General features: G+C 43.0%; 1 protein-coding gene across 3 annotated transcripts in view; it reads right to left on the minus strand.

The window, feature by feature from the left end:
• The window catches only part of LOC310870217 (nuclear receptor coactivator 2-like), a 55,896-nt gene that overhangs the window by 24,948 nt on the left and 20,929 nt on the right, over nt 1–10,019 (minus strand). For all 3 annotated transcript variants that reach the window (XM_083781309.1, XM_083781310.1, XM_083781308.1), the window contains exons 2-3: nt 2,568–2,678; nt 1,385–1,557 (exon numbers count right to left, since the gene is read on the minus strand). In XM_083781309.1, the coding sequence (XP_083637435.1) occupies nt 1,385–1,557; nt 2,568–2,659 (265 nt within the window). In that variant the 5' untranslated portion in view covers nt 2,660–2,678. The remainder of the gene's footprint in view (nt 1–1,384; nt 1,558–2,567; nt 2,679–10,019) is intronic.

Genomic DNA, 10,019 nt, shown 5'->3' on the forward strand with positions numbered 1-10,019 from the left:
ATATGGTGCCATGCAGCAAGTTTATACATCTGCTATTTATTCATTTTTTTAATCTGGAAAGTTGACTTTAACATAAATCTTCTCTTCTGGGGTTAGGGTTAGTATGCACATGCATCACTTTTCCACCAGGACACGCCCCCCTCACCTAGATTGAGACATTGAGCAGCATGGGACCATTGGAGTTTGGAAGCGCTCGTTGGAAGTCACTCAACAGCACTGTATGCACCTGTTTCTAAATTGCACATAATGCAGGTGAGCAGGAGGCAGCAGGGCGCTGTGTCATTGAAGACGAGCGCTTCCAAACTCTGACACTAAATAATCACCTTCACAGAATTTCTTGACGAAAGCAACTTGTGAAATGTCTATGGTGGATTTTTATGAAACAAACACTTTGCAGATAGAAAGAGGATAACTCAAGCTTCCCATTACATTTGCAATGTTGGTCAGTTAAATCGTTTACTTTAATACAATCAGATAGGACATTTCTGTTTGGATGTATGGGCTGTCAAGGCCAGAAAGTATTTTTAGTGTTCCCACATAACTTCCGGGTGTGATGATGTCACGCGCATAACCTCTATACAAATACAACTTGATCACATGTTCCATGTATGTTAGTGTGGTTGATTGCATTAACTACTGCCCTATACTTTGTCCTACGACACAGAGTGTGTTCTTTGTGTGTGTGTGTTCTTTGTGTGTGTGTGTGTGTGTGTGTGTGTGTGTGTGTGTGTGTGTGTGTGTGTGTGTGTGTGGACCACATGTGCACCATGTGTGTGTGCGTACCAGGTGCCAGTATTCTGTTCTACTTTAACAATAAGATACTGTCCACTTCTCTGCCAAAAACAAAGGAGAGGGGACAGAGAGAGAGAGAGAGAGAAGGCAGGTCATGTACATCACGTTGCTCAGCGTTACATAACTGTCAGCTTATAGTATATTACCCTCATCAACGTCATCATTGTCCTCCCACCACCATCATCATCATCACCACCATCATCATCATCATCACCATCACCATCATCATCAAACATACAGTATAATCCCCTCCAAAGCGTTCAGAGCAGCATTGATGACTTTTACATCAGCACCAAATCACAACCATAAACAACTACACAATGTGTGCCTGTGAACCAGCTGATCCCTATTCTGGGGTAAATGTGGGTGAACTACTAATGTATGTCGCGACACATTGTGAGGCATTGAAAAGTTATTATTATTATTATTATGATTAGTTACATTGTATGGGCTACCTCAGAAAATTGATTTTTCAATAGCAATGGGATTTTAACCCTGGATAAATGAAGGCAATCAATCAATCAATCAATCAATCGACCAATCACATCTTTGGGAGGTTTGAAAAGGGGATGAAGGGTGCCGGCGGACTCACCCTGCTCCTTGATCTGTCTGATCTGCTTGACGGTCTCCTTGAGGATGGCACATTTGTCGGGCTTCACGTTGAGGTTGTCGATGTCGTTGAGGTTGGCGGAGATCAGCTCGGCCAGCTCCTCGATGTAGCGGTTCTCCTGCTCGCGGTTCCTCCTCTCTGCACTCCTCTTAGGGCTGGGAGGAGGAGGATGAGAAACAGTTTCTTATTTCTGGGAACCCAAACACTGTATATGGCATAGCAGTGGACGTTTTCTGGTTCCACTGAAAAAGTTATTTTTTTCCCATAGAGATTTACACAAATATCTATCTACTGTATTTACCGGTATCTATAAATGATCCAAGTCTCTGTCTGTAGGTCTGTCCATGTGTAATCCACGTAACTCGAGAATCGTCCGCCCCACCGACTTCAAATTCGACACACGCATCCACCACACCACAGGGAGTGCAGTGCCCGGTGTCGGACCCACGGTTGTCTAGAACCACCCCTCTGCCCAGGCTCTAGACTGGCCCCTGCCCAGTGTCCATATATGGAGCTGGCCTGTTCTGACATCATTTTGACATCTGCATAGACTCCATATTTGGGCATGCCTGACAAAGAACTCCATATATGGGCATAAAAGGGACACCGACATAATATTTGGGTGGGGCATGCATTTCCAACTTGCATCGTTCCAAGTAGGCCAGTTATCCTGGATGGCTTGATTCTAGGCTGGACCCATGGTGATCCCCAGTCCCCATGTTGAGAAACAGTGAGATGACAGTGGGACGGTGGATATACAGTATTGACACACACACACACACACACACACACACACACACACACACACACACACACACACACACACACACACACACACACACACACACACACACACACACACACACACACACACACACACACACACACACACACACACACACACACACACACACACAAAATCGCACTGCCTGTCGCACAAATTCTATAGCTGCTGCAGCTTCCTCATGTCCTGGTGGCTGCACCCCACTACTGACTCAGCCCTGGATAGGCAACCAGGCCTGGTGGAGATCGGAGAGCACTTTGCTACTGTTGAGGTTGTGTGGAGGTTTTGTGTGTGTGTGTGTGTGTGTGTGTGTGTGTGTGTGTGTGTGTGCGTGCGTGTTGCGTGCGCACGTGTGTCCGTGTGTGTGTTGCGTCTCCTCACCTGGGCCCCAGGAGGTCTGACTGGCAGTCCTTCCTCTTCAGAGACTCCGCCCCTCTGGGGCTCTCAGGGGTGTTCTCACCTCCGCTACTCATCTTCTGCTGACATCAGCAACTACACACACATACACACACACACACACACACACACACACACACACACAAACACACACACACACACACACACACACACACACACACACACACACACACACACACACACACACACACACACACACACACACACACACACACACACACACACACACACACACACACACACACACACACACACACACACACACACACACACACACACACAGAACAAAGAGGGAGTAGTGTTGGAGAGAGGTGTGAGAAAGGGAGGGAAAGAGAGAGCAGAGAGAGCAGAGAGAAAGAGGGGGGAAGAATGAGTGATGCAGCAAAGATCAAGACAGACAGACAGACAGACAGACAGACAGACAGACAGACAGACAGACAGACAGACAGACAGACAGACAGACAGTGTTATTAGCATATTGGTGTATTTGCACAATGCAAATGCAGACATGGCTGCAGGAGGAACCGTCAAGATGCTCCCAGCAGCTTCTAGCTACAGTATGTGACATGAGGACATGAAGAAGAGACAGTTTCCTGTATGGTCAATGTTCTGTTGAATGAAGGTGGTGGTGGTGTGTTCATGCAAACCACCTTCATAAACACGTACGTTTAATAGACTAACTGATCAAGTTATCGCACCCCCGATATTATCAACCAATATTAGGAATTTAATCAGAATATATCGGTATCGTTTTGTATTTAGTGTTGCATTTATGAATGTGTCCAGAGGGGCATCACAATCAAATTAGGCATACAGTGTTAATTCCACAACAGGAGATATGTGTTGAGATGTTGTTACCTGACATAAGTTTTGGTGAAAAAAAGCCTGCATATATTTGTATTGGTTGTTGATCATATCGGAATCAGAGTTGGATAATAGGCAAAAAAGCCAATATCGGACATCCCTAATTCGGCTAGTAATGCAAAGCTGTTAGCTTTAGATGTGCTATTTTCACCAGTTTGGGTCCCGCTATCTTTTGAGTCTCGAGCTAAAACGTTTGGGAACCACAGATTGATAGAGTGTGTGTGCAGTAACAGGAGTCTCTCCAGCTCTTTAGTAAACAGAACATACACAACAACAAGTATGAATATATTTTTTAGAATCAGTCATATTTCTATTAGGAAAAGATTCAAATTGGGGTTAGGATTTGCACAGAAATATGCCAGATTATTTATTTATTAAATTATAGGGTACCACAAAGGCCATTCATTTTATAATCAATTTATTTTATTTCATGTTTAGATATGTTTTATGTTTAATCTCTTTCTTGTGGGTTTTTTTTATACAGTTTTATGGTCATCGGTGTGGGACATAGAATGATGCCAGTAGCCGATATGTTCACAGTGCTTTAGCCTCCCTTTCTTTATGATGTCGAGTTCCTTGCTCCATTGCTCATTAAATGTAGTTTTTCATTTCGGCATATTTGGTTTATTTATCTCTGCATTAACTATACTAAAGTGATTGTGAGAGCACAACAAACAAACCGACCATCCCACTGGCAGTGTTGCCAGGTTTTGGAAGAGAACCAAGCAACCATGTCTATGAAAACAAGCCCAAAAGAAGCCTGACTAGGCTTAGTAGCCTATTATATAAAACAAGCCCAAAGTCGCTTATAATTAAGCGGACATGGCAACACTCCGAACGTCTCCACTCGCCTCTCTCTTTTTAAGTCAGTGTGGCTGGCTCGCTGTGGAGCTGAGCAACGCTGCGGATATTTAAATACCCAGGCAGACGACGTAAATGACAGTTATGACAAAAAAACGGACAATTATGTGTCCGGCCAGAGGTTGAGGTGGGAGGAGGACAGGTGGGTCTAAAACCGGACTGTCCGGCGTGAAACCGGGCGTCTGGCCACCCTAGGTGTGTGTCTAGTGTAGCACAGAGCCATAGAGTAAGACAGAGTTACGCAAACTCCGTTCACTTCATGGGGCCAGTCCAATTCATATTGTAGGGACAACCGGAAGTTTACGGAATGCATTGCAGTCTATGGGCTCGCGCGAGTACATGAACCACTTGACTGGGCTGTTTTCTGCCCCCTAAATATCGCAACTCTTCTATTAGATCAGATGGCTAGGCTGTAGCGTACCTGCTAATCCAGAGCGACAACCCAACACACTTCATGGAGAAGAGTGACAACCACCATTATTTTATGTCGTTGCTGTCGGACAGAAACCTTGTATCTCCATAGTTTAACTTTGGCTGTTTTTTCATAAATGAACACCCTACTTGATCACACTAAGCCATCACACAAAAAGCATCAAAGGTAGCAGCCTTTGCTATTTTTGAATTTGATCCTGAAAAGTAACAGTTTTGGACATATGCAGTTTCCACCCGACAGAGACGATACTCATAATTCATACAACCTCATCTGGTTATTCAAACAGTTACAGGTGGTGTGTTCAGAAACAGGGGTGTGTGTTCAGAAACAGGGGTCTCCCTGTCTCTCCTGCACTTTAATAAACAGACAATGCAAAAAAATAATCCGGTCAGGATACACCAATTTCATCCATTCAGGAGAATGTTTTCTTTGTATTGTTTTTAAATAATTGCAGGGAAAATGCACATGCATTGTCATTTCAGTGTTCACATCGACCGGTATCTATAAATGCACCATGTCTCTGTCTGTCTGTCTGTCTGTCTGTCTGTCTGTCTGTCTGTCTGTCTGTCTGTCTGTCTGTGTGTAATCCACGTAACCGACTTCACACGTGCCATAATAAAGTATTCAAAAAAATAGGGGGTGCAGTGCCCGGTGTCAAGTCGGCCGGACCCACGGCTGTCCAGAACCGCCCCAAAAATGCCCCTATATATGGAGCTCCATATATAGAGCTGGCCTGTTCTGACATCATTCTGACGTCTGCATAGACTCATGCATGTTTGGGCATGCCTGACAAAGAACTCCATATGGGCATAAAAGGGACACAGACATAATATCTGGGTGGGGCATGCATTTCCAACTTGCATCGTTCCAAGTACACAAATGTAAATGGAAAAGTATACATTTGACACACATGAGCATACACCACTCTGTCTGTCTGCCTGCCTCCCTGCCTGCCTGCCTCCCTGCCTGCCTCCCTGCCTGCCTGCCTCCCTCCCTGCCTGCCTGCCTGCCTGCCTGCCTGCCTCCCTGCCTGCCTCACAGACTAAGTGGACAGTAGGCCTTTAAGAGCCTGCGGCTGGCCAATACATCACATGACTGTTACATAACACTCTGTTACTGAGAGAGAGAGAGAGAGAGAGAGAGAGAGAGAGAGAGAGAGAGAGGCAAACAGAGGGCTGTGGACGAGAGAGAAAGAGATGGTGAGGGTGGGAGGAAGGGTGGAGCAACTGGAAGGGAAAGAGGATAAAGTGTACAGCACAAGAGAGAGGGAGGGAACAGGGTGGTGGATAGAGAGAGAGAGAGAGAGAGAGAGAGAGAGAGAGAGAGAGAGAGAGAGAGAGAGAGAGAGAGAGAAGGGAAGAGGGAGAAGGAGAGGTGAGTGTGTTGTACGTGTAGAAAAGATGGAGAGAAGAGAAGAGAGAAGACAATCAGAAATAGCAGGAGGGAGTGAGGGGTGGGGAGAGAAGGGTTAAGGTACAGAGAGAGAGAGAGAGAGAGAGAGAGGGGGGGGGGGGGATAGACCAATTACATATTGTTGTTGTCGGGCAGAAACCTTTTTTTTATTTTTTTATTAAAATAAAATAACTTTTTGTGTTTTCTGTAAATTAGTGCCATACTTGAAAAGTAACAGTTTCCATCCGACAGAGACAAAACACATTGTCCTGACTCCTGATGTAACTCCAAATATGAATTCTTATCAAAACTAGAGATATTTTCAACAGTTAATTAGAAACTGAACAATTAGAACAATTAAACTAGTGTCCTATTTGACTTTACATGATGAAAAACAGCTCTGATTCAAACCCGAGACATTGCCAAAGCATTTCCGGGGGTCCCCGGCCAAAACCGTTGAGAACCCCTGCAATACAGTACAGTACAGTACAGTACAGTATGAAACAGTACAGTACTGTATGGTACAGTACAGTATGGTGATGCAACATAAAATTGCTTCACATTACTGTTTCACTGTTCATGTTTATACATACTGTCATATCCTGGATAAAACTACTATTTAGCTTTCTTACTCTTATATATATATATATATTACAACATGACGATACACAACAAATGCTATCCTATTTCCATTTACTTCCCGTCTGCATTTACACCCTATTCTCCATGTGCATCAATCACACTCATTACTCACACCAACACCTTCCTTGCTCACTACAATTACCAGTGTAACATTGCAAGGGTGGCAACGTCACAAGGGAGTCAACGACGCGTGGAACTAGAATTGAGACCGGCCAAAGGCCTGTCGAGTTTCTAGTTAAACCAATATTAAACAGTACTACAGATGGGAGTGAGTGGGCCAGGTCAGCTGTGACATTGTTGTTGTGCTTTCAGAGCCATACAGAGGGCAGTGGTGGAAAAAGTGATCTTTGAGTAAAAGTATCAATGCTGCAATATAGTAATACTTACGGTTACAAAAAGTCCAATACGGAATGTACTTGAGTAAAAGTATTGGCTTCAAAATGTAGTTAAACTTCAAAAAGTAACAGTACGGGTTCATTGTGTAGAATGTCCCATTTCAAGTTTTAAAATGTGTATTAATCTTTTGTAGATCGGCTATTTTCAAATGCCCAAAATCAATATAGAATTATATAGATTCATTTTCAAATAAATGTGGTGGAGTACAATATTTGGATCCAAGATGGAAATAGGAAATACTCAAGTAAAGTTCAAATACCTCAAAATTGAACTTAAGCACAGTACAGTAAATGTACTTATAGTTACTTTCCAGTGTCACACAGCACAGCAGACGGCATTCTGGGTCACAGCGACCCGCAGCGTGACACACTAGTGGAGTAAATACTGTGGCGTCCAAGTGAACACCATGAGGTTATTGAACTAATGATGCTACAGCTAGCATAAGGGCTGTCACACCATTAGGACATTTTAGTTGACCATTAATAGTTGCTCAACTAATTGCGATAAACCATTTAATTGTGTTTCTGTCGTTGAACATTGGAAAATTATTAATAAAAATTGCATTGCTGATTGGCTTTTAGGCTTTGTTAAGGCACACACACACACACATAATGCGTTGTGAGCTTATAGCTTATACTTTTCCTACTTTTGTGTGACACTGTAGTATGACAAAGTAAAGTAGGGCATTGATTTTAAAAGAAAAGAAAAGAAAAGAAAAGAAAAGAAAAGAAAAGAAAAGAAAAGAAAAGAAAAGAAAAGAAAAGAAAAGAAAAGAAAAGAAAAGAAAAGAAAAGAAAAGAAAAGAAAAGAAAAGATGACATATGGAGATGTTTGCCCGGCAGCAACAACATGTTATGTGTTATTGAACTAATGATCATGCGGCTCACATTACATGCTGCAGCTGTGGATATGACTATGAGATGAGTCACAACTGTGTTTTCACATCATGTCCGTCTCATCCTTCCATCTGCATGTGTCCTATATGGTAAAGTCAAGTAAGTGTACTCACATTTCCATTGCTTTATTGGCACACACCAAAAAGGAACGCTTTAACGAGTTTCGGCTATGAGCCTTCAAGGCTCATAGCCAAAACGTGTTTTGGTGTGTGCCAATAAAGAAATGGAAATGTGAGTACTTTGTCCGCCATTTATTCAATTTTTTGGATTTGCAACCTTTTTGGATTTCTTTTTTTTCCCTACATTTTGATGTATACTGGATTTGGGTCGACTGAAAACCATTGCTGATGAGCAACCTCTTTTTCTCATTTAAATTAAGTGTAGTTACAGTATATATATATACTGTACCCACATCCATAGACACAAGAACAAATAATAACTAGAAAAAGTGCCCTTCTGGGCACAGGTCTCCACCAGGAGGATAGGAGTACTGTGTGTGATGTTTGGCAAAATGTTAATATATATGTGTATATATGTGTAATATAATCATGTTCTGTGTGTGTGTGTGTGTGTGTGAGAGAGAGAGACGCGGCTTGGCCTGTTGTAGCGCCACCATGAGGCTAATTTGAAAACTGTCAAGTGGCATTTCTTCCTCAGCCTAGTGGGAATATGCATGCACAGTTTCACTGCAATCGGACGCTGCATTGAGTAGTTGTGGCAATTTGTACAAAGCGGGCTACTCCTGAAAGGTTTAGAAGCCAATCGTAGGCAATGAAGGTGGATTATGAGAAATCAAACAAACGTGTCTTGATCACATGACTATGGAGAGCATGTGTACCGATTTGCGTGAAATTTGGATAAAGTCTGAAGGAGTAATTAGAAAATGTGTTTTACATATGTCGGCCTCCTGGTGGCGCTATAAAGAGCAGATGTGAAAAATTCCAGGCAAAGGTTTTTCCTTGGCCTCTAGGGAGTTGGCATACAAAGTTATCCACAGATCCGTGCAGTTAGAGGTAAAAACACTTTTCGGCGAATTATAGCGCCACAATGAGGCTGAGTTGAAAATGTTCACATGGCATTTCTTCCTCGGCCTAGTGGGAATGTGAGTGCACAATTTCACGGAAATCACACGATGTGTTCATGATTTGCAGCATTTTGTTTGAAACTGAGCACTCCTGCGAACTTTGGAAGCCAATCTTAGCCAATCAGGATGGAGTCTGAGAAATCTGAAAGACCCGTTTCGTTGAATGGCTCTAGAGAGACTGTGTACCAATGTATGTATCTTCTGCGCTGCCTACGGAACATTCTATCGGCCTGTTCCTGCAGGAACAAACAATTATTTTGAACATTGTTTTATTTTTTGAAACAGTTTGAAAATTATTGGTATACTAGTGTGATGTCACTGAACTGACTGAGATGCCATTCTTAGCATACCAAACACAATGACACGAGTGACCACACAGTGACACGAGTGACCACACAGTGACACATTGTGTGTTACAAACAATCTTGCATAATGTTTGTCCGTGGTGGAATTGACAAAAGTATCATGATGACATGACATCATCTGATCCCTGTGCGTTGGTTTGAAATGTCCTGTGGGTGACCTCATGACACAGATTACTCTCAGTGTGTCAATACACACAATCTGCTTTTATACTAAGTAAAACACAACCAATTATCAATAATATGATGACCATCAATGGCCTACATCCCCCCTTCCCCCACACACACACACACAGGCTAATTCAACCCATAATGCACAGCAGCAGCCAGCTGTCCCTGCTGGTTTGTGTTGTCACTGACCACTACTAATGTAATAATATGATAGAGAGAGAGAGAGAGAGAGAGAGAGAGAGAGAGACAGAGACAGAGACAGAGAGAGAGATGCTTGATGTTTGTCTGTGTGTGTGTGTGTGTGTGTGTGTGTGT

Source organism: Protomyctophum parallelum (assembly GCF_964188405.1).
Source record: "Protomyctophum parallelum genome assembly, chromosome: 14".
NCBI lineage: Eukaryota > Metazoa > Chordata > Actinopteri > Myctophiformes > Myctophidae > Protomyctophum > Protomyctophum parallelum.